This window comes from Camponotus floridanus, unplaced genomic scaffold, assembly GCF_003227725.1.
Source record: "Camponotus floridanus strain SB8 unplaced genomic scaffold, Cflo_v7.5 scaffold26, whole genome shotgun sequence".
Taxonomy (NCBI): domain Eukaryota; kingdom Metazoa; phylum Arthropoda; class Insecta; order Hymenoptera; family Formicidae; genus Camponotus; species Camponotus floridanus.
In genome coordinates, this window is record NW_020229392.1 from 1,454,511 (window position 1) to 1,480,864 (window position 26,354).

The following is a 26,354-nucleotide window of genomic DNA, read 5'->3' on the forward strand; positions in this document are numbered from 1 at the left end:
CTTTCACAGCTCTCTACGAACCATAAGTAATACTATTAACTCGTAGAATCTTCACGTAATCGTACCGTACGATGTATCGCGTGCGCGCGTCCATAATTACATCAACTTGCTATGTCACATGGGATATATACGTCAGATGTTGCGAGACATAAAGTCACGACGTTCATTTATAGAGCGAGGAACAATCAGTGTTGGTTCGTGTTATTTAATACAACGATGAAATACGGGAGTCTAAGAGAAGGCGCTTAATGGAAATCCTTATTACGCGATAAATATACGTTTATATATCGATACACGGTACGGTAATGTAGTATAATCTCGAAAACCTTCAATGGAACACTCCCTACATTATTATCTGTTATTTTAAGGAGAATCTTATGCGAGAAATTCATTTCTCGTTGTAATACTAAAATTAACACGTTTCCATTTATTGCTAGACTAGTAATAAAAGACGTATGATTCTTCTTGGATCCCATGAAAATTTCTCAAAAGATGGATAATAAAATAAATTGACAACAATGTGACTCAAGTTGTCACCGAAGAGAATCGATGCTTCGCGATGACATAAATGCACCTCGTGTCCTAAGATATCAATTACACCCTCGCCGTAGCCCTCGGCGCGAAAATGTCATTAGAATCAATAACAGCAACTCCCCCTCTCCCCCTCTTCCTCCCATTCAATTCGCATACGCACAATTCCACCCTCGCTGCTTCCGTTCGACCAACTTTTCCCGATGGCGCTATCATTCTAGGGAGCATTGTGTCCTCTTTCCTTGCGCAACCAAACTTTTCCCACCCTTCCACGCTTGTCCTTCGCTTCGTTGCCGAAAGGCATGAGGGACGCGTCCGAATATTCACCAATTTCACGAACACACGCGATCGATTAAGGTGTTTGAAAAATTCACCCACACCAGACAGCGTTTCCTTATTACTTGACTTTTCATTTTCAGACTTTTTTTTATCATCTTCTAGCGAGAGAAATTTCGAGAGCTGTCTCTAAATATTAAAAACTTACAAGTGCATAGACAGATAATCCTATGGAAGAATTTTATAAAAAAATCCGATAATTACATAAAAGATCCTGCATAATATGACAAACATTTTAATTAAATTCACAGCAGACTTAATAATAATCATAATATTCTAGATATTTTGAATCTGTCCAATATATCCGGATTTTTGTACATCATCACTGCGGTGCTGCGGGCGATATTCCAGCGTGGCTCGTATCGTCGATATCAACGAGCGTTTTCATTTTTCTCCATTTTTCGTCGGAACGAGGTAATATTTTCGCTACGAGCCTCGGGACTTCCTAGTCCTGTCAAGTTACTGGAAGGACACGGCAAATCCCGCGGCATCGCCGCGCCCGGGATCAAGGAGGGTGGTGGAAAGAGGAATTGGAGACGTATATACGGTGGCGGAAATACGTGGCCTAGAGGGTTCAAGGATGTGCGACGTTGTCTTCCACGGGGGGTGGATTTGCCTTGGAGGAATCCGCGGTCTTCACAGAGGGAGGGAACCATCCCGTTAAGCCACCATGATTCCACGAGATAAACCCCCATATTATGTCGCGTGGGATTATGCGGAAAACCAGCCACAAGACGCGACGACCCGCTGTCTTTGTGTGCGCCCATGACTCGCGGTATATATATATATATATATATATATGCAGTACAATTCTGTAGGTGTGTATAAAGATTTTACGAGCGCGCCACGTCTCACGGAGACGATCGTGTCTTCTCGAGAAAAAAAAAATTTCCCCGCGTTACAAGAAGAAAATTAAGAAAGCTTAGGATAAGAAAGGGTGCGTAGCTTGCGCACGTACGCACCCTTTTATTATTTTCTCGCTGACGGCTTCGTGACAAACGAGCTAAGACACATTCGCGCTATGAAAATATAATCTCGTAAAGATTATGTGAAATATTGCGTTCATACTGATATTGTATGAAGTATATCACAGAGTATGTTTGCGCATTGATTAAGTTAAATTATGAATTCGTATAGATGTAAATAATTAGGCACATCGAATTGCGAAGAAAAGAAACACGCATTTGTGTTTAAAGACTTTTAACTTTTCACAAATTTCCTAAAATGTCCAATTATCGGAGTTTATATTATTTCCAGAATATTTTCGTTAAACGCGATAGAGTTTCAAAAGTCTTATAGCCCCGCATCGCGTCAGGTTTTTAATATCCGAAGGCGAGATCGTTACGAAAAAAACGAAAGCATCACTTCCGCTGATGGCCGAGCATGAATGGTCCGTTTATCGTTCGAAAAAAATCCACCAATGATTCTCTATAAAGGAGCTCCGAGCCGGGGGCTCGTATTTAAGGGATTTTAAGGAACCATCGCTTGGACGAGTTTTTCGTTTGGTGTCTTCGGGGCCAGCGCATTTTTAATTAAGCCGTAAATCCAAGTGTCGCGGACCGCCTTTATTGCGGGCCTAAACTATATCGGTCGCACTCTTAAAAAGATACAACACGAGACAAAATTCTTGCCGAACGATTCGCCTCGTGTTTTCGTGTTCACGTCGCGCACGGAGCTCTCGCTGGGAGGCGTCTTTTTTATCTCGAACTACCCTTGGAAAGGCGCGCGAAATGTCCTGCATCCTTCGTCGTAATGATCGGCCCCATTGCCAGGAATGTCGTAAACAGAATCAAGGTGGTCCGGGGGGATGATTCGTCCTCCTCCCTCCCGTTCCTTTTTTTTCTTATTTTCTTCTATATAAGTCAACGCTCTTAAAACCTTAATGTCCCGGATTTCATTGCCTCTTATTCTCACGTGAGCGCGATCGTTAATGTGGACTCGATGAGACACATGGAATTCGCGTAGTACGCGTGACAGAATAGCTTATATGGTTCCTGATTATCGGCGAATCAACATATATCTGACTTAATCGTGATTCTTTCGACTTTTCATTCTTTTCATCTCTTCTTACTGCTATATCGAGCTCTTAAATTTTTGCAAAATATGTGGATGAAAGCAATAATATATACAATTTATTGTACTTTTCTTCTTAGGTACTTTACTTCTTATGCACGCACACAACAGACAGAATAGAGATGGCTTATCAGATTTTAATTTTAAAAAATTGAAGAATGACTTATCGAAGAAATGATACACGATAAGATAGACAACTTTCCATATAATTATAATGTATTAGAAGTGACACGAAGAATGATCTTCAACGATGACAAAAAATACATTGCATTCTTCAATACATAAAAAATTGAAGAAAAAATTGAAGCGCTATGAGACGTTTGGAGTCTTGGTGTTTGTTTATGCAACGGAGAATAAAACGGTAACAAAAGACCAATGCCCTATCACTGTTGAGTCATTCTCGCATCTCCGTTAGCCACTTGGGCAAGACAGGAGAGAACAACGCCAACGGAGAACTCAAAGGAGAACGGAACGTCGTATAAATACAGAGAGAAGACGGTGAGAGGCGAGAAGGACGCATAGATACAGGTCGCATCCGTTGCAGCTCGTCGCCTTCCACTTCCATTTGAATAAAAGCAACGATAAGCACATCCTTAGAGTCGCTCGCAGTTTCTGAATTGTTTCCGCTTCTTAAACCCCCGACAAATTTATTATAATAACTACCCTTAGAGCCGGCGGATCTCTCTCGCAGTTCGCTCTCTCTCCGTCTTCCACCGTCGCCAACCTCTTCGGGTCTCGCAGTCGTTTCGTCGTCTCTCTTTCTATCCGCGCCGCCACCACTCTTACGCTGCTTCTTGGCCTGCGCACCAGACGCTTCCACCCCACCGTCTACCCTGAATGTGAATGCGCCTCTGTTGTTCATACCCGTCCCTCTCTTCGTTGCCCTCTCCCATGCCACCGCCTTCGGTTTTCTCTCGCGAGGAAGAACTCCCTTTTCTCCGGGTAGTCGCCGGGCGAAAGGAAGGATCGCTCCCGCGAATAATGTGTTTCTCTTTTACCACGTGGCGAGGAAGCTTGGGATAACGGAGACTGAAGAAGAGCATCAGTTGCAATATTCTTAGCGCGCGAACAACGTCAAGTTTTCTGAATATTTCGAGTCGGTTTACGACCCGTGCGGCAGTTAATCATTTTACGATAATTACACGCTTTAAAGCCACAGAGTCGGATAATTCTCTTCTTATTAATCCAGCAGACTCAATTTGAAACTCGCGGTTTATAGAAATATTGAAAAATAAATATATAATAAAAATATTGTATAAATAAAATATTATAAATTTCTATTATATGTACACACATGTATATAATTAATCTGATTTTTGTTTCTGCAGCTACTCTTCATTATTCAATATTGCATCATATTTTAAGGAATTAATTCATAAATATTTTGCGGATATATCATTCTTATATACTTTGTTTATTAACTATTATATTATAAAATTTTAGGGTTTAGAATAAACCCATATCTTTCTTTAAATCTATACATTTAGGTATAAAATTAATAATTTAAATACTTTAATTCATATAATATGTGTGTAAAATTATACATGTACAGAAGTTTGAGTAGTTGCAAAAATCAATATTAATCGCACCGCTATCGAATACTGCAAACTTCCAAAACGAAAAACATCTGTAGAAACATTTAAACAAAAAAATCTCTTTTCCATGGAAGATACCACCATCACATCTCGACGTGATTTAAGCAGACGGTAGGTCGTGTATATACGGTTCACTCTTAATATTATCCGCTGTAACCGCCGTGTTATGGTGTCCGTAAATAGGCGCTGGCTCGACGCGTGTATTTTTCCGTCTCGCGGAACCACGGCCGCTGAAAACAACATCGCGGAAATTATATGCGGCAGGAGGAAGACGACGGACAAAGTGGAAGCCGACGGAGGGGAAAAAGAATGAGAAGAGAGAGAAAGAGAGAGAGAGAGAGAGAGAGAGAAACAAAGCGGAGAGAAGAGACTCTGAAACGGGCGGTTGCCTCGCCTCGGTATGGTATTTACGACGTCATTTCCTCGCTGACTGTCAATAATTTCCCTAGGGGATGCGCGGAAGACACTATGCTTCTTATGTGCCTCCGCACGTCTTCGGACGCAGCTAACCGTCGTCTTTCTATCCACCTATCTCTTGCCCGCGTCACTTTTTTTCATCTCTCTTTTTTTCATCCCTTTCACTTCGAATTGAAAAGACGTCGAAAGCAAGGTCGGCCGAAAAGTAATACCGTACAGATGAGAAAAATGTGTAAAAGGCTCGATGAAGATCGATTACGCGCTTTCGATAATTTACTTGTACACACGGTACATGCTGATTTTCCTCGAGTCGGCTTCGACATTTAAATGTCGAAGCGTACGAGCGAGAATTACAGGCACTTATTACTTCGATCAATCTAACCTTTCGAATTAATGACAGCCTTGTTAATTCCAGATTTAATTATCCACCTCGCGACGGCTACTTTCTATTAAATAATGCGCGTGTAAAAGTGCATAATAAACACTAATAAAAATTACACGCGCTGACAATTATAATTATATACGCACGCACACGTAGATTTAAATATGCTATATATAGTTAATAGTTAATATATTTGCTTAACTATTTCTATCAATTATTGAATAATTATACCTAGATAGTTAATCAAGATGGAGAGAAAAAATATCCTCAAATATATTATTCAAGTACACCCTTTCTGCTTTGAACGTGGAAATTATATAAGATAAGCAAGAATAATGTTAGATTAAAGGATAGTTATAAAAATATAATAACTGCGAAAATAAAAAAAATACACATATGTAGCTATATTACATGCGTAATGATATAATAATTGTCGAATGTATATATTCTACCATTCTATTATCCATACTTTACTTCTCGCCATAAAATTTTAATTAATCTCATAAAGATAAAAATCAATAAATGTGAAAATTTATGCTCATGATTTAATACCGTATTCAATACGGCATATAAATCATTTTGATAAAATACGCGATCGTTCTATTAACTTTTGTAATTATATAAAAAAATTATGTATACTCATTTACATGCATATCGGCCAGTTTGCGCGCGACTAGTTATTATGCCGCGAGCCCCTTTAAAAACAGTTAAACGCGGGGAAATTGCAGCTTCAAGAAGCAAGACAGCGCGTTGTCTAATGAAGCATCTCCTTTAACTAATTTACAATCAGCGCTTCCTCCCGTGCCGGTCGAGACGTGGACGACGGAGCGAGATGCCGCGGAGGGGTGCGAAGAGGGAAGAGGGGAGCGGAGAAGAACAAGTACCTAAGTTCTATACTTTCTCTGTCCCGAGATTATCGCCGCCTCCGTGACCCAGAACTCTTTAATTTTCGCCATCGATACCGTAGCATCCTCTTTAACTCATTAGACTCAATCAATTATACGGGCGTACGATTACTGTAGTCGGCTTTCTCCTTCTCACTCTTCTCTTCTCCTCTCTGTTCTTCCCCTCCCCATGCTCTACCGTCCCTCCCGTGTCGTCCTGTTCAACAACCCCGTCTTAATCCCTCGACCGAGACCCCGAGTGGTATCCCGAGATACTAGGGTTTACCAAGGTAAACCTCTTAGCGTTCCGATGCCATGGGAAGTCAAGGTCGCGAGACACGTGATCCGTCGAGCTTCGGAGAACTTGGTGAACGATATTGGCCGAATCCTGCATGGTTTCAAACACACCTACCTGCAAACAAAAGGGAGGATTACGTTAATAGAACTCATAAAAAAATACTTATATTAGATTATGCTTATTTTTGATGTCTTAAACATAATATTTACATATTGCTATGTTTGATGTAGTATGGAAACTCTCAAATTCTAGATGAAATTCTAATATATATATATATATATATATATATATATATAATCACATAGACTATTTTTAGACCTAAAATATACGTCAATATGGAAATTAATATATATTAATTCATGTACTATTAAAAAAATAATAAAATACATTTGTTTAAAGTTATAATCAATGACCAATACTCCAGTTGTAATAGAAATAAAAGAATTAAGCAAAATATTTTTGAGTACAAACATTGATTTCTTCAGCGAGGCTAAAACGATAAGAAACAAAGATACGATTCAGCCAGCTACAATCTCGCTCTAAAACATGCAGGCTTTGTTATCCCAATTTAATGCATAGACATCTGAAAAGGCGTTACAGCAGGATGGCCCATTTGTTCTCTACATGTCCAAGGCTATAATGTCATACGATAAGACGCGGGTCGCTTAGTATGTTAGCCAGCAGTTAAAACCTTATCACAGTACATCTCGTGTTATTCGTCAAGGCGTGACGAGTGGGTGGAATTTTTATGTCTTCGAAGTGGCAGCGTTCCCTACCAAAATTGCTTAAATAAAACTCGAGAAGTTAACGTCGAAACGTTGCTATAGCCGACCGACGATTAACTTGATCAATTGGATATTCGAACATTGTTGCGATGAGCACCGACAAGCTACATTTTATGCAAACAAATTAATTTAATGGTTATCGATTTCACATGTGACTATATGTGTAATAACAGCATAATGTATGTGCATGCCTTTTGTTCGGCGAATTACGAGTACTTGCTAGTAGAACGAATCACACAAATGTATACTAACAAACTCGATTTGTGCTTTAAAATAATCACATTTTATATTGTAAATACGAATAAAAATTAAGAATTAGAAAATGTACCGAGCATTGTATCAATCAATAGATGATCATTATTTACTCATTTATTAACATATTTTAATTGAAGTTAAACAGTCCTAGTTTGAATCATAAATTTATCTTAAACAATATTTTCCAATTCAAATTCAAAAAGTAATGCTTAATAAAACTGAAATTTATTAAGATGTATAATGTAAATAATCCCGCATCTCAATTAATAATATATTCAATATATATTCAAAATGTATTTAATTAAATAAATGTATATAAAAATAAATATATTGATATATAAATCAATTTTTATAATTATTAATTAGTTTTTTGCATTTTGATTGAAATAAATATTTTATAAACAAAAAGATTATTGAGATTGATTTTCATTGCTTTTATCAATATGAGACTTTAAAAATTTAGAAGAAATACAGTGAAGAAATCATGCTAAGGAAACGGGTGTGGTAGAAGAAACGGTGTCGACACGATTCGTGATATTATGCAGGACAGACTGGCAGGAAACGGTGTAACATCAGCCATAGGCTCCATGTACGAGGGTGGAATATGCTTAACGTTAATTTGTACGATAAAAGAATTATTGATTTTTACTTAGGCAGCCCAGTCAAGGGTGAGACAGAGAAAGAGAGAGAGAGAGAATGTACGGATGGGGGAACCTTGCTTTAAAGTGGAGGTACTAATGAGACGCCTTTAACGCATCGTTATGCTATCTCACAGCTGGAACCTTAAGTTGAAGATGCCATTCGTTTATACGAGCAAAGTATTACTTTCTTAATATTCTAAAATACTTTTGACAAATGTAATTATGTTACTAAATATTCTATGAAGAAAAAATAGAATCGCCATTATAAAACATTCTATCAATATATTAATTAAGAAAACCGAGATACATTTATTCTCAATAAAATATTTAGTTGTTTGTTTTTTTTAAATAAATTTACGTTAAAATTAATAATTAAGAATTTGGCTCAAATAAATAAATAAAAATTAAATTTTTAATTTACATTAAATTACATAAAAGAATATTCTTCTAGTTTGGAAAACATATTCATTGCATATTTTTTTAAATTGTAGATCACTTGAAAACTTTACTTACATAGAACTGGCATGATATTAATTAACGTGATCGGTACGAGCGAGTTCAGCTGTCAAGTTGTACATGCTCATGTAAAAATCGCGTACATTATGTGCATGTGAACCGTTGCGGCCGCGACGGCTTTGCCGCGTCTGAAAATTTGGAGTAATAGGAAAACTCCTGAGCGGAAAAGAAGTTCAATCTAGCCGGGCGAGGGAGAAGCTTGGAAAAGCTCTTTGGGCTCCTTTGATTCCAACTCGGCCCCTACCACCTTCTAAATCTTTTCCCCACCTCCTTTTCCTCACCCTCCTCTCAACCACCGTCGCCTACGACTCCATAACGTTTTTCACGATAGGAAGAAGCTTCCAAAAGTTGCTTTGCCAAGTTGCCCTGCGGCCGTGCATCGGGCCAGTCTCTAAAAATCTGACTTTCTTCTTCGCTTTCTTTAACCACCGTTGCGGATAACCGTCTACGGTCGGGATGGATGTTCTCTCTATATTTACGGTAGGGGAATGATGAAAGAAGAAAGTGATGGAAGGAGACCGCATTCGCATTTTAGCGATCGTCGAAAGGCAGGAGTAAAGAGAAGAGTTGCACATTTAAGGTTTGCAGTAAAATCATGTTTTCCATCTAAGAAATTTGATTCTTTCTCTCGAATTTGTGTTTATTAATTGAAGAATGATAATCAGAAAAATGATTCGTTGAGAAACAAGGCAATGTTTATAGAGAAATATATTCTACTTGTCAACAAATATATAGAATTCGTATAATTTTATATACGTGTATATGTTTTAAATCATATTTAATCTTGATGAAAAGAACGAAACATATTTTTATTAATTTGCAATAGCTTGATATGTGTTGACGAAACATCTTAATAAATTCTTCGATACTTTATTGAAAATCTGTCTGAGTTAAATATACTATTGTAGAGCATTTTGCACATACATCATTATTGTTTAAAATTTATGTTACTCTTCGTTCTTATAAAGATTAAAAATGAATTTTACTCAATTAATAACTGTGTACCGTATTTTCACATATCAATCTTCAACAAAAATTTATAATTTTAAATTAAAATTAAAATTCTTTTAAATTTAAATTAAAATTTCAATTCAAATTTAGCTAATTAGAAAACTATTTCACGGCTAGGCTTTTTTATATTTAACTTTCAATTCCGATTCATGGTTAATTATTAAAGAACACAATCGCAATTAAATACTTCTATTGCAATCCGAAAATGAGCAGCTGGACGAAAATCGCATGTTCCCGACCAGGAAGACATCCGGCCATCGCTGGACGGTCGCGGGTAAGGAAAGAAATAATGAAAGTCCATGCCAGAGGAAAGTGCTCTCTATATTAACAACAAGGCTGTCGAGAGAGCGACACGAAGGTGCGACGAGGGAAAATATAGTGCTTCCATATCCGTGCGCGGCTGTCTATCGATTCTCGACGAGTATAAAGTACTGCGATTCCGCCTGCCGCCGTCGCCGAGTCGACGGAATAAATTTGCGCTCGCCCGGGTAAAACGGGGTGAGAGCCCGCGGAGTGCAGGCGGGCGAACGAATCGGGTAAAAGAGGGGCGCGGTGAGAGGGTGCGATGTCGGAGTCGCAGGACGGGCGGGCGGGCGGGGGGGGGAGGGAAAAAAAGGAAAAGGAAGAGTACACGAGAGGAAATGGAAGAGGCGAACGGGAAGAGGCGTCGGAAAAGCCGGAGCGCGCAACTCCAGACTGCGATGGGAATTTTCGAAACTACCCCGAACTCCTCCGCGCTCGCCATTTCCTCCGTCTCGCACTTTTCCGCCCCTTATTCGTTCCTCCGCCGCTTTGCCCGCGCCGCGCCGCATCGCGCGATCGAGTATCAACGGCAGTCAGCGAGGGAAACGCGTGTAGGGAGCGTTTGTGTAGGTTTCACGTAATGAGAAATCTGGCATGCACCTCAAAGTTGCTTAGCTCGACGGGCTTTTAAAACGCAGAGTTACAAGTTGCTTGATCTTTATCGCGCGAAAAGTCGTTTCAATCCGCTTTAATACCCAATGTCGGATGGGTGTAGAGCCGAAAGCCGGATATATTCGATACCTACTGATAATAGGCAGCTATTTGAAAAAATTTTCATCGCACGCATAATTAAAATGTGAATACAATTACCAGATATTAAAATATTCGTATATATATCTCTCTAATATTTTTGTTGTATCATAAATAATAGCAAAGAAAGAGAGAAAAAGAGAGAGAGAAATAATGGGAAAATATCAATCATTATATCAAAAATTATTCAATAAATATGAAGCACAGCGATAACAGATAATAATTGTAATGGAAATCCACACAAATTGTCTTAATTCATGTTTCAAAAACTCTTTTTTTCTCCTTCTAGCGGGGAAAACAAAAGAGTTATTTGAATTACAATCATTATATAAAAGTATATAATTAATACAATTGCAAAATAACTTAATCAAACATTCTTCATAAAAGCATAAATTTTTATTACGTTCATCTATATGTGATAAATAATGTAATATGATGTGTGCAAATATGAAATAGCTTTCACATAAGCAATCTGTTGCAATCAAAAATCGTTAAAAAATGCATCATGTTTTCCTCGTTATTTTCGTTAGCAAATTATTTTCTTCGTAATCCTCGTTTCATGGTTCTTTCAATATTCATATTCATTTTCAACATCAAGCGAAATATCAGAGATTATCATCAAGAATCATATGCGATGTTATTTCGCAAAAAAGCGCCAAGACCCTTTTATTCTTACCCTTTCCTTAAGCCGCCCCACCGTCGCTTTGGGGTAGCGAAAGCAAGTAAGAGAAAGAAGGGAACTTCTCTTTGGCGATTGAGGATCGTTACGGCAGCTGATTGGCGGGAATCTTGTTAAAGGTTTCGTTTGAATAATCGCCGCTCGATTCGCCGATTTTCATGACTCGATCCTCGCGTAATGACGCGTAGAAATCCACCACCATCGCCGTCGCCCTTCTGCCCTTTCACGGACAATTATTTCAAGAGTCGATTTCTTGCACGCCGTAAGCATCTCCCTCATTCAAGCAACGCGATCGCTCCTCGTTATAACGAAATTCAATTTTATGTTAAATATTCCTGATCGCAATCCACCGATGTTACCGAGATCAATTTATGATTCTGTCCGATCACGCGTCTCGCAAAGTCGATCCATATCTTTGCATTCACAACATCCTCATGCACGATTTAGATAATAAACTTTCGGTAAACCACCTAATGACTTTGTTAATTTTTTTCGAACGTGCAAAAATTATGAAAGGATACAGAAATCACACGGAAAGCATTTTGCTACACATAAACGGATCATATTTTTAACGTAGATTTTTACTCATGTAAATGTATTTTAAAAAAGAATAAATATTTTTTTTTTTCAATTTGACTGCCTTCACAGAAATTTTATTCTTACTATTATTTTAATAAACTCGCTCGAAGTCTGCAGTAAAATCTTCAATCTGAAAATTTTGCCGCGCGTAAAGTGTCGGAGACTCGAGGAGAAATTTTCTTTAAAAACCACGATCGCGATGACAAGAGACCATCACGACTGAATCCGTCTTTCTGGATGTCGCGTGAATAATTTAGGGCGTATTCGTGCACGTAAACCCCGGGATTACTTAAATTTTCAGGGGTACCACCGCCGGCGCCGAGTTGTCGCCGGCTCTCGCCGGCGCGAGAGAGAAGTTACAAATATGTTTACGCGAGCCTCGACCCCGCAGGTGCGGCGGTTTACACGATTATCCGTATCCCTTTTCGGCGCGCCGCGCGACGAAGGGCAATTCCGTGCCCGCCGAGGACGGGAGGGCGGGTGGCGCGGGAGAGGGAGAGAACGAATAAAACGCGTATCGGAGGTACACGAGAGCGCGCCGCGGCAGATCAATCTTCCGTTCTCTCCCTCGTCTTCCTCCGCGAGCCCCACTCCCTTGGCGGAGCCTCACCTCCACCTTTCGGCTCCAGCCATCCACCTTCTTTTCCCTACGTAGACATAATCCCCCTCCCCCGCTCGACCTTCGCGTCGTTTTTTCCCTCCGCCGCCTCCGCGTGCACACGTGCGTGATACGCACGCGTGTGCCTGGAGAAGAAAGCGTGTGTATCCGGGGAGTTCCTCCTACCTAGGGGGGCTCTCGCGATAGAAGCCACCTTCTGGATTTATCGGGCGTGGGCTATGCCATTATTTCAGGGATTACTTCCGACGTTACCTGAAATTTTTCACTGCCTCGTACGTCGCGCCCGTCTTTCCTATTCCGCCTCACTCGCCGTTCTATTTCGAGTCGGTAGGGAAAACGTGGAATTCGCGCGAGGGAGAAACGACGGAATGGAAATTCCAGATCAGCCGAAGGAGGAGGTGAAATTTCGATCTCGAGGTAGGATCCTAATCGGCTTTGCTTCCGAGTCACTCTTCTCCTCTCTCTCTCTCTCTCTCTCTCTCTCTCTCTCTCTCTCTCTCTGTCTGTCTATTTCAATGTGCCCTACGAGACACGTCGGCCACCCTTCTCAATCGTTGTCCTTCTGAGCGTGAGCATACGAAATTGAACGAGCATCTTTAACGAGCGGCGTGCACTGGCTCGATAAGGATGTTTGAGCGGCAGGCAATGCGGGACCTCATTTCCCTGTGCAAGCAAGAAATTTTATACTTATTGAAGTCCGCGTTACACGCTCTTGTTCTCATTCCGTCTCTCGTTAAGTTATCCTTCATATCTGTCAAAATCCACATAGCATTGTCATATCATTTGTTGATCGTTTGCAGTTTAAAAGTCAATGATTCTTGAAGAATAGCGTTATACTTCTTCCTAAGACAGTCTCACAATTGATTATATGTCGTTTATTACACGCATTAATGCGATATACTTTTTCTATACTTTAAATAGAACTTTATAAAAGTGTACATCTCGTAAGTCCGCTTGACATTTTGTTGTTTTATTTTGCACATGTGGTAAGTGATAGTTTACGATTGATATAGTAATTTATGAAAAATACTACAACGTTTTTTGTCTGCATTTCAAACATCGAAATTAATTTTCTGAAAAGCTAAATTATTTACTTTTTATTTAGATATATTCAGTAATTTGATATATATCGTGTGCATTTAAAAACATGTAATTTAGTTTTTTCGATATCTATCTACAAATCTTTCAAATTCATAAATCCTGGCTTAACAATAAATTTTAAACATTCTATTCGATAAAATCTCTCTCTCATTCTTTTCCATTTTTACGAATTCCGGAATTAAATTGCACGATGGATTCTAGTTGTTTAACTTTGTTTCATTAAGCATTTCCAGAATTGAATTTTCTATATGAGATCTATCCATCGCGAAACGAACAGCGTAAAATGACTTACGAAAGACGAAACGTTAAGTCTAAGCTACTGGAAACTTCATGAAGCTCCTAAAGGAAAAAAGGAAGGAATATTCTATACTCAGCGTATAAGTAGACGGTATTTCGGGCCCGAGGCACGTCGGTGGGTCGGCAGGCGTGGTCGTGAGACTCCTCCGATATTTCTGGAGCCAGCCGAAGGAAAAAGGAGTCACGGGCGTGGAGAAGAGCGGGGTGGTTGGATGTGAAGGAGGGTAGCTCTCGGTGTTACCGGGAAAGGGACGGGAGGAGGGGGAGGGTGAAAGTGGCGCGGCGTTCTAATGCGATTCCGATATCGGCCCGGACATCTCGTGAGCCGACTATACCTCCCTACCCCTGACGTCCCCCCAGGACGATCTCATCCTACGATGTGGACGAGCACGTCAGGATGGGTGGTGGAGAGGGTGGATCGTGGAAGCAAAAGGGGTCCCGCTAAGGGCGGGGTGGCTGGTAGAATGGGCCGATATGTATGCCGTGAGCGCACCACCGAGCGGGCCGCCATCTTGGAATCGATGTCGATCAAGCGGAAGGAAGGAACTTCTGCGCAGCTCGGGGGCGGCCGGGGTGTACCCTCCCCTGCTATGTGTGTGCGCGCCTCCACATACACCCCATTCCTCCCCTCTGCTTCCCGTATGCCATCTCATGCTGCCTCCGCAGTTGACCCACCCTCTGGATGTACTCGTATGCGCGAGAGCAAACGTAAATCGCGGATTTCTTCTTCGCGAAAAATGGCGTCTTTTGTATCACCTGAGGTACAACGATTTTGGCTGTTGCATGAAAATTAAATGTGACATTAGTGCTCTTTTAGTACCTTCATATTTTGCGATAAAAATTGTTGGAAGACAATAGATAAATTATTATTGCTTTTAAATGGCTCGTATGCTTACTTTTCACATATCTGCGCACAAATGGAAGGAAAAATTCTACCATGCAATGTTTATATATTGTGTTTTACCACATCCGTAATAAATATTAAACAGATTAATAGTTATAGATAGTTATTGAGAAAACGCGTTGTATACCGATTATACGTTTGCTAGGATCGACATCATCCGACTCACTCTAATGATATACAGCTTGATGACGTTGACCCACTTTATCGGGATAGATATCGATATCCCGTAAGGCGATGTTATTTATAATACACATTCAAGCGTAGCATAAATCAGTGTACTTAGGGAGAAAAGGTGAGGCAAGAGACTTTCGAGATATCCTGTCAAGATATTTTCTCCATTTCACTGTAAGAGATATCGCGAAATTATCCTCGCGGAACGCAAAAAGACAGCCCGCATCGGCGCAAGAAGATGCGACATAGTCGCGCGAAGAATCGAGAGGATGTGGAGCCAGATAGGACCGGTAGGATGGCTGATTTATGAGATTATAGGTTGCCGGTATAAATGTGCCGGCGAAAATGGCGTCTCTGCAAATCGATCGTAAAAAGGATGTCGCACCGGCGGTCGATGGAGGCTACAATGGCCAGCATCTCGTTCGTTAACTCCGCGGAAATAAATACAAACACGAACCCGGAGGAAGAGGAGAAGGAAGAGGGGGATATCGTAGATATCGAACCGGAGTACGGGAAAGCGGTGGTATCGATATACGCGAGAGAGGCTCGTACTCTTCCATAATCCATAAAGAATCGAGGCCTCTTCGGTGATTTATGGATTATGGCGCTGGAGCACGCGAGCGTGGCACTCCGCGAAAAAGAGACGAATACCGAGGCCGTCTTTTCATCGTCCTTGTCAATGAAATGGATAGAAGTGGGCGATCAAAATGTTGGCCGTGCGAATTTACGACTTATCGATCCGATATTACAAACGATCACTCGCTCGAGTCTTCTTAAGATAAACGAATGGTTTTGTGACACCAGGAAAACGATTATCATAAAAATCTAAATCAATCCGCTATGGTTCTGATAAAACAAAGGAATTAAATACGTATTAAATTAATGTATACATCTTCAAAAAAGTAAAATAATAGAGTATAATAAATATAATAATAAAAACTAATAAAATGATATAAATATTATCCAATTTTTTCTTATCTATTGTAGTTTTACCACATAAAAATCATTATGATCGCCGATATTCATTGATTTAGAAGAGAGAAAAGAAGTAGATTATGTAAATCGAGAATTTCGAATTTGTGCGGAACAATTGACACTTAGAAACAGAGCTTAAGGGCAAATGCGGTCAGTGTGCCTCTATGGACTGAGAAATACGAGGAGTTGAATGGCTCGTGACCTTGGCCCCGAGGCTGTTAGCCTGGGGTTGGTAAGGTAATTAAATGCCATGGATGGGGTTGGTTGCTATAACCGGTAGGATAGAACGAAGGGTATCCAGGGGGGATGAGACTAATTGCCGATGCAAGGAAAACCATCCCTCGTCGTGCCACTGGAGGATCTTTCAAGGTGCTCATCCTTCCGATTATACCGTCGTTTTATTAACAGTTTCCTCAGTATTATCGCCACGCATACGTCAGTTGCTTCAAACTTTTCCACATAAATATTATGCGCTTTCGAGATATTATATACTCTCTACATTCTCACTCTGTACCTCAACTTGTTTATTGTCTGTAAAATTAATTTTGCTGCTATAAATTTTAATTGAACGTGTATAAAGTCGGTGTTTATATTATATCTCTTAGTTTCTAAAAACAAAAACATTTATTTGCCTCTACCACGTTGTATATCATAAAAATATGTTTTTTTCCCAATTTACACAGGAAATATTACGCTGATATATTTAATATATATTTAAAAATGATTTTAAGTTAAATAAAAAATACTTTTAAAATATATCCAATTAAATCTAGTTTAATAACTTATCACGAAAAGTTATTTTATTTCTTATCTTTTGATCTTCAAATTTTATGGAAATAAAGTGATATATTCTATCGCATCTTATTATAAAATCACATCTTGTAATATTTTTAATAATTATGCACAATCAATAGCGAATTATTTTCTTTATAATAGCATACATAATCAAATTCAAATTTATCAAATATCATATACGAAAAGTGGCAATAATAATAATTCGTAAAATTAATAATTCATTGCGCATAAATGATAAGAATAAAAGTTTTTAGGAAGAAAGGTCATTGCATTCGTAGAAAACTTTCCTAATTCCCGTCGTGCCATGTTCAATTCGCATGCAAATAGAACTCTCGTAATTTGAGAATGATAGTAAGATAAAGTTTTGCGCGCGACGGGGAACCACTGTCCCGGAAGTAGCCCAGTTACAAATTAGCATCCAAGGATTGCCCTTGGCGTTACTCCTGTCTCTCTTCCTCCCGCGTTCGGTCTCCTCCAGTCTTGCTTCCTATATCTCTCTCGCTTCCTAACGCTGTTGTCGGCACCCTTCTTTCTTTCTAGGTTATTAAAGGAAGCCGCCTTCGGGGTCAAGTCGGGTTAGGTCAGGGCGGCAGGGAATAATGAGCGAGGAAAAGTTAAACGAGAGTATTTTTTACCGAGAGGAAAATTACGCTGGCCTTCCCTGGTCGTAGTAAAGATGGTGCAAGAAGGACAAGCCATTGCAGCGGTGAACTTGAGAGAGACGGAGAGATGAAGAGAAAGAGAGAGAGGGTGAGAGAGAGAGAGAACGAGATGATGATGAGGGAAAGAGGAGGAGGCAGGGAGCGAGAAGTGAACGAGAAATTCAGGGGTAGGAGATTCCGGGGTGGCACGAGGGGGTGTCTTCCATTCATTACCGCCGGTTACCCCTTAATGGAATCTTCGTGTCCTCATCTCTCCACTGTCCTTCCTCAGCGCCACGCTGCGCCGCGGTAATTTCTGTTTTGCGAACAAGAAGTCGTTTGTACACGCGGCAAAGCGAGACGTCTGCCGTCATTCAGAAACAAAACCGACTTGTACGCGCGTTATTGCAAGCTCACATTTATCCTGTTTTTTTTTCTTAACACGCTGTCATTTTTTAATGTCTCATCTTTTACACGTGCAATTCTTATGCGTAATATCTCAATCTCATAAAGGTATCAAATTAAAACAATATATCTAACTAAATCTATCAATAATTAATATGCGTATACAGTTTCAAAATTGAAAGATTTTAAAAGATTTCAGCTGCAGATTCATAAAAATATATTTGTTTTTACTTTAAGAAAACTGCGCCGAAAAATAGTGTTTAAGTTTTCAATTTTAAGATTAATTTTATTTTTGTAAACAATTGAAAAAATTGAACAAAATAATGCATTTTTTACGATAAATTATGATAAAATTTTCAAAATTATAAAACTTAATATGTATTAATAAATAATAGCTATTTTAATATTATTAATATTATTATAATAATAGCTATTTTTTTCTACCTCGTAGCTAATTATCTTCCGTAATAAAATCTTTAGATAATTTACATCAAATAGACATGAAATTTCAGATTTATTCTGTGTACATAGTTGAAAATACTATATTTTCTTTCGTTAAATTTGTGACATGAACTTTGTTTATAAATCAATAATTGCATGCAATTAAGAATATCATTTACTATATTAACAGAAATTTAGCTGGCGTGAGCAACGCGGAAAACGGTCGCGCGCTGTTTAAGTCTAATGCCCTTCGATGCCTGGGATATCAAATTATTCTACATAAAGGATGACACAGGTCGACGGTAATAAACTGACTCGAGAAATAATGGCATAACGAGCGTAAAGTGGGGTCCGCTATCGTGCAGCCGGCGGCCAAAGAAGCGGAAGGGGTTGAAGAACCCAGGTAGGCCCATTATCCCCGTAGCGTATCCGTGTACACAACAGGGTGTCTATAAATGTTTCGGGGACTTTCATTTCTCGCGCCGTAATTTATTCAGAAAGTCAGTCACCACCTGAGTAACATGAGAATACTCGGGATGCATCTGCATGCAGATGTCGCGCCCAGTTGGCACCCGAGAGAGCTATCGATCGTGCTCCTCTACTTTTTATTTTTTTTCTTCTTTTTCTGTCCACGTTAACCGTCTACTTCTTTATTCGATTGATTTGTACCGTATTTAATTACATTCGGTTCCTCGAAAATGCAATAGAACCTCGCTGTTAGGTCGATAACCTTCGAGCGACCGGTCAAAATCTGTTCGTAAATAACTTCTAAGACTTGCGTGTGTAATATGTCAAGATTTCTATTATTACTTAATAAATAAAATATGCTTAGATTATAATTACATTTCACAAAATATGGAGATGTGAAAAATTACTAATAAGGCAAAGAATCAATAGCAAAGTGTGTATGTCGACAATTATATTACTTAAGAAATAAAAATGCTCGTATTATATTTTATAAAATACATATGATATATATTTTACAAATTAAAATATATATGAGAGATCACTAGTAATAACCGAGACATGCACTCAACAATTTCTATATATTTTTACAGTCGCGTTACATCGGATTTATCTAAAATCTGACGTTCCATTACGTGAATTGCAATTCTTCTTCGTTTTCTACGACGCGCGTAAAGTAATCTTTTAAAATTTGAACGTGTCACGTGACTAACGTTTTCCAAGAATTTCTCTCGTCTCGAGGGTAAGAAGATTAGGTTTCTTTGGGATGGATAGGTTGCCTGGTGTCCACGAGATAGGGACATGGGAAAGCACTCCTCCTTTTCGTATGTAGATTTCATTGGAATGCCCGGGGGACGCGAGGGATCTCGAGAGCAAAGGGAGCGAAAGGGTTGAGGGAGAGGTTAGATACGGATAAGGGTTAAGATATACGCGTGGGAAGACTGCCGTCTCAAATCCTCGAGTCATGCCACGTGTCTGTCGGTTTTAATCTGAAACAGTTTTTGTTACAAGATTCTTTCTTTTTTACTCGAAAAATGGTAACAGCAGTTTAACTGTCTAGTAGAATGCACAAATTGATGCAAACGTTTCCCTTTTATCCTGAGAGAATTTTAGTCGTTAAGTCTTTTATATATTTCGTTATGTATATATGTTTTCTTCTATATATTTCTAATAATGAATAAAAAAAAAATAAATAAGTCATGTTCAAAAATAATTTTTTTAACAAGTAGTTTTTTACAAAAAGTATAAGTTCTCTATCAAATTCTATATTCATTCTTTTTTTCTATTATATTTCTCTGATCATCATTATCATTTATATCATATTAATGCTTAAATAGTTTGTAAATTATAAGATTTTTAAACTATTATGTTTACTTTAAGATTTTAACTTAAAACTTTACAAATGCTATTGTATGTATTTACCAAAAACGTGTTCTAAATTTATAAGATTATATTAAAATTATTAAAAATATCTTATATATTTATACGTCTTAAATGATAAAATAAAAAACATGATGTAGAATAAAAAATTTATTTTCTTAAAGTATTAATTTTAGTAAATAAGAAATTTATTATTATATATTTCTTTCTTTTTAGTCATGAAGACTTGTTTATTGGCAATTTACCACAGAGAAATAATTGTATTTATTAAAAATATTGTATTAAAACGTATCACAGAGATGGAGAGTAAAGAAAATCATATTTATCAATATAATCGAATACATGAATCTTAAGAGAAGAAAAATAAACAGACACGTAAAACTGATCTTCGACTTGGCCCGATTTATCTCGACCTTATTTAAAGGGATCGTTGAAGAAGAGTCATTATCTTGGGGGAACTCTCGCTTCTAACCTCGCGTTGGTTCACGTTCAATAAATTGTCGGTGGTGTAACGTAATAGCGGGGGATTAGTGAACGCCCTCTCTGCTCAGCATCTCGTAGGTCAGCCTTTAATAATCACTATTTCTTCCGAACGTCGGTCGCTCAACCCTATCGAAGTTATTGGAATAGTCGGCGCAATGCGAGATTCATTAGGATACTTCATAGCTCTTTAAAATATTAACGCACTACAAAATTTATATACTAGGTAAAATTAGCTCTTTTCCTATAGAATTATTCTTTGTTTTCGTATCATATCACATCATATATATATATATATATATATATATATATATATATATATATTTATATACATATATCTCAAAACAAGTTTTTATACAGAAAGTATTTTAGTCTAATAAAGCTTCAGTCTAATAAAAACATGCACATCGCTTAATAACTTCAACGTCCAGTAGCTAGTAAAATTATTTATCGATAAACAAGAGTATAAAATTTAAAAGAAAATTTGTAACAAATAATAAATAATCTGTGTAATCAATAATTTTGTTCAAAATAGAAATAATTTCTATAAATATAATAAACATAATATAATAACATAATGTATTTGATTAACATAATATATTTGTACATATCAAAAATCTCCCATTTAAATTAAATACGTTTTGTCAAATTAAAACGAGATGAATCATCAAGGCAAAGTTGAAGCATACCAAAATCCGATCTCATCATCGCATGACCATCTCTCCTCACGAGAGTTAGTCGGATTCGATGAGAGCAAGGGCAAGAGGGTTCGCGCACTGCTGACTTCACAGCAGCTCTTCTCATGATCCCTTTCACAGAGGCGGAAGAGGAAACGAAAGAGAAGCGCAAGAGAGAAGGAAGGAAGGAAAGAAAGAAGGAAGGAAAGAAAGGGGGATAGGTGCCCTTGAGAGGTGAGTCCCGGGATCGGCCCTGTGTGCGGGCCAAGCGTGAAGAAAGAAAGAAGCTGGCGTAGAGAAGAGGGAATGATGAAAAGAGCGATGGGAGATTGGAGAGGCGGCTGGCTGACTGGGTGGCTAGCCGGCATAGGTGGTAGTAGTGGTGATAGTAGCTCGGAGGGAAAAAGAAGAAGAGAAAGAGGCGGTGGTGGTGGAGGAGGAGAAGGAGGTTGAGGAGACGGCGGTAGCGGAGGTAGAGGAGGAAGAGGAGGCGACTGTACTAAGAAAAGCCGACACACGGGGTGGCTGGGAGCAGTGCAGATCAATGCCAGCCAGCCAGCCAGCCAGCCACCCGACCCAACCCTTCCGAGTCTACTGCTCTTCAGTTCCCTAACCCTTTACCCCGTTTTTCCACCCCGACTTCGGCGGACTCACCCGGAGATAAAACACGAACGGCTCCACGAACCACCCCTACATACCCTGCCGCCCATGTCGCCCTGTCCGTTTTCCTTCTCTCTCTTTTCCTGCACCTCCCTCTTTCCGCTCGCCGTTTCTGCCTCGCAGCCACTCTCTCGATTTATCTTTCCCTCTTTCAAAGCTCTCTTTCGTCTCTGGCGTCTCTGGCATATACCTATAGTCACCAACACCGATGAAAAATAATAGCTGTGGCTATGCTAAAAAGAGAGAGAGAGAGAGAGAGAGTGAAAGAGAGAGAGAGAGAGAGAGAGAACGCATGAGAAAGAAGAAAAGAGAAAGAGAAAGAGAGAAAGAGAGATGCACATCGGCGTAAACGCACTCGAGACGGAATTGCTCTGCAGACTTTGCCTTCCCTTTGACGCTTCGAACGCCGTGCATTTCAACGAGCTGCCTTCCTCCCGATTTGTTCCGGGGAAATGATTTTTTTGAGGCAACAGCACAGCCTATATCCAGCGTTATCGCAAAGTCAGACAGAAGCTCTTTTTCAACTGCGAGTCATTGATAGTGGGAGACGTATTTAACAGAAATTAGCGTTGATATTGTAAATAAAATTTAAATATTTTAACGTACGTCAAAGTATCGCAATTATTTTGGAATAGTTTGCGAATTTCTTATATAATGAAAAAATAAAATTGCAAACTATTATAAAATTTTAATTAATAATAAAAATAAAAGTAATGATAAATAATTGTTTAAATTATAATCTTTTCTGATGTATTAAATATTTGAAAATTACTATCAGAATCATATCAATAAAGCTTAAAATAAATAAAAATCTTGACATTAATATAACAAATCGTCTTCGATCGAGAAAAAATCTTAGAAAATATCTATTGACGCCATTGGTAGCATAGACCGATAGAGTTACGTTAATGTCGCGTCAGCATGATTATAGGAAGATAGTCATCCAGGACTAGCAATTTTTCAAAGGAAGCCTCTCACGACACCGTCAACCAGCTAGCTTATTGCGATCATGGATCAATTTTCAATCTTTTCAGAGATCCTCCTGTTGGTAGGATCACCATGGAAGGGAACCAAGAGAGCTACCGGAGTGAAACGCCTTTCGCAATCTGCCAGGAGTTACTTTCATGTTGCTACAGAGTGGCGGTGGCGCGGTCGCATATAAAACAAATTAATCTCGTTAGGGGGAGCGTCTGCCTTCGTCCTTCCGGCTTTCAGAAGCTCCTCCACCCCCGCCACCCTCCCGAGCTTGGCTCGCTCGTTCGCTCTCTCGGCTGCTTGGCGGCGAATCCACGCAGGCGACTTTGCTCCTCTTTTATCTTAATTCGTCGTCTAAATGAGAACGAAGTCGCGGTTATCGCGGTTTCAAGAAAAAGGGACTCCTTGAATTGGCGCGCCGGTGCTCTTTATAAATCCTCTTGAGCGTCCAAGTGACTGGCTGAGCGCGATTTTACTCGCGGCCGCGTTCGCGTTTCTTGCTCGTTACTGTCGAAAAGTAAGTTGTACCTCGGATCGCAACTCAGACTTGGCACGATGAACCAATAGGCTACTTATTTTGGTTTTGTTAGATGAATGGTAAATTGATTTTGAGAACATTTATTTCAAACAAATAAAGTAATGCGATCGACCGATTTGATCATTTGTTCATCATCGCGAGATGAGATTTTTAGTAAATAATAATAACATATGTGCCAGAGAAGAGTAATAAAAAAAATAATGTATTAATTATTAAATTAATATATTAATTATAAAACAATCATTATTACTTTATATGACAAGTTTGACGTTATTGCTAATAAGATTTGTCAAGCATATTTTAATCGATTAGGCATACAATATCGTATTAATTTATCGATTTAATTGTTCGTGCTTGCGAATACGATGAATACCAAAAGCGTATTCGAGGAAAGAACGCGATCGACACTCACAATTTCCAATGCAACAATATGAGAAGCGATCTTTCGCCAAGAATGGTGAGAGAATCTGAAAGATGCCGGGAACGGAAGTTTCAACTACATTTCTCTATCTCCATCCCTCGACAACGACGCGAGGAGAGGTTGCGTGGAAATGAAAAATAGCAAACGAAATGAAAAACTTGAGAATGCCGGGTAAAGCGCCGTAGGTGGGTGTATACCTGAGTTCAAGGAGAGAAGTACGAAAGACACACACGAGCATGATATTTGATGGCGGGTGTGTGAGTGGTTATCGCGCCGGTGGTGTGTAGGTGTGTGTTCCATAAGGGTGGCAAGCCATTCGACGCGCATGCGCTTACGTGGGCGTCAATACGAGCTGTACACGCTACCCTTTTTCTATCCTTTGTTATACACACATATATCCGCACACATACGTGCGCGCGCGCGCGCGCGCGCGGTCGCTGTTTCGACATACACGCCTACGTATATTTGCACACGTGTATTTGTACACGTTGGGACGAGAAAGCATTTCGCTTTTGTAATGTTGGTTGGTAGAGATGCGCGTTTTGATGATTGAATAAATGCGCTGCATCCCGGAGATATTTTGCCAAAATTGCGCGATATATACGGTACACCATATATTACATAATTTATTCTCCCTCGTATTATTTCGAACGTATGTGCAAGATATATTTTTTAAAAATCTGGACAAAATTAATAAAAGATTAACATGTTTTTGTTTGTACAATTGTAAAAGATACGTATAAAATGTGACTTTTATACGCTTTTATAGAAATAATTATGTTTCATATTTATTGGCAATCAAAGCGAGACAATATACTTTATTATATCCATGCCTCCAGGCTGCTATAAAAATAAATAACGTTGTCATAATTACATGTAGTAAAATACAACAATTTCGTATATATTATAAATGATATGGTCATATGTCGATAATAATTAAATCCAATTAATATCTACTTTTCCAATATCGTTCTTGCCTTTATCAATTTCATCCTTCGACAAAATATTAAAATAAAAAAAAGATATAAATTAAAAATATATTTTACCGTTTTAAATTTGATTAAAATAATTGATAAATGTAGAAATATTAGTATGTATTTACATATATATGTATATATTTAATTGGGAAATTTTCTTTGCGTAATCCAAAAAAATTTCAGCATAATATTAAATTTCAAAATTTTTAATGTAACGTCATTTTACATTTGTCCAAACTTTTTTTTCCCAAAATGTTTCGCATCCAAAATATAACACCTTCGTCTTTCTTAGTAGGCTCCTCTCCGAGGTAGCGCGTGGGGCACAAACATATTAATGCCATAACCATCCAATCTAGTCGACGTACCGTCGCCTTAAATATAAATGGGCGACGCGCACAGGCAGGACGCCCCACTTTCGTATTCATGCGAAAGTTTCCTGGTCGCCTCGTTAACTTTACATGGGACTATATGGACGTTTCCAGATTCGGATCTAACGTGTGTACGTGCGCGTGCACGGACATACACGTACACACATATGCGATACGTCACCAACACCGACAATGATCTGCTCGTGCTCTCACGCATACATCGAACGACCGTCCAACTTCGGAGTAATTCGACCTATTGCACAAACGAATTGTCGGAGTATCGGAGATCGCGTGGAACGATAATCCGATCTGCTCTTCAATGATAATAAATTTTGTTTTACAGATGATGGTGATAAAAAATACTTTTGCTTCACATTATAAGTCGATTCTAAGTAGCATCGATATAAAAAAAAGTTAAATATATTTATGAAGAGAGTATTTAAGATTAGAGTCTCCTCCAAGAATAATCGAGGAGTGATAACTGGAAACGGGATAATAATTCGAGTCTGATAAAAGAGCAACGCGAGAAGACGATCTGGATAAATGAAAGCGATTGAATTTTGTCCACCAAGTAAATCCCGATGAAGCAATTATTGTCCTGTCCGATAAACATCTTACATTTTCACGTTTTTGTCAGCATGCAACGCACTCATGACTTTCGATCGTACAACCCGGATGTATTTTAAACAAACCCTTCCCGATGACCCTCGATTAGTTGCAGCGACCCTAAGCGATTGGCATCACCTACCATTCGATGTTCAATGAATCGGAACCTTCGTTGCATCCGCGTGACATATGCTCGGCGAGCGTGAAGACGCTTCTATGCACTCGCAACCTTTAATTAAGTGTACGCACAAACGCGCGTATACTATAATGTACAATGTACAATTAATTGGAAATAATATTTTAATATCGTAAATTTTTTTATCGTGTGAAAAAGAAAGATAGAGAAAGAAAATTAAACTAAAAATTAAGTATTATCACACAGATGTTTAGTATTGATACAATTAATGCAATTATTATTTCTTA

At 38.8% G+C, this 26,354-nt stretch overlaps 2 protein-coding genes across 7 annotated transcripts in view; both read right to left on the reverse strand.

The window, feature by feature from the left end:
* The window catches only part of LOC105257029 (UPF0489 protein C5orf22 homolog), a 580,793-nt gene that overhangs the window by 397,463 nt on the left and 156,976 nt on the right, over positions 1–26,354 (reverse strand). The window lies entirely within an intron of this gene.
* Positions 5,743–26,354, reverse strand: part of LOC105257028 — a 52,823-nt gene continuing 32,211 nt past the window's right edge. For all 6 annotated transcript variants that reach the window (XR_889635.3, XR_002192821.2, XM_025409349.1 and 3 more), the window contains one exon: positions 5,743–6,630. Coding sequence is in view for 4 of the 6 variants with exons in the window: in XM_025409349.1 (XP_025265134.1) it covers positions 6,454–6,630 (177 nt within the window). In the remaining 2 variants the exon portion in view is untranslated. The remainder of the gene's footprint in view (positions 6,631–26,354) is intronic.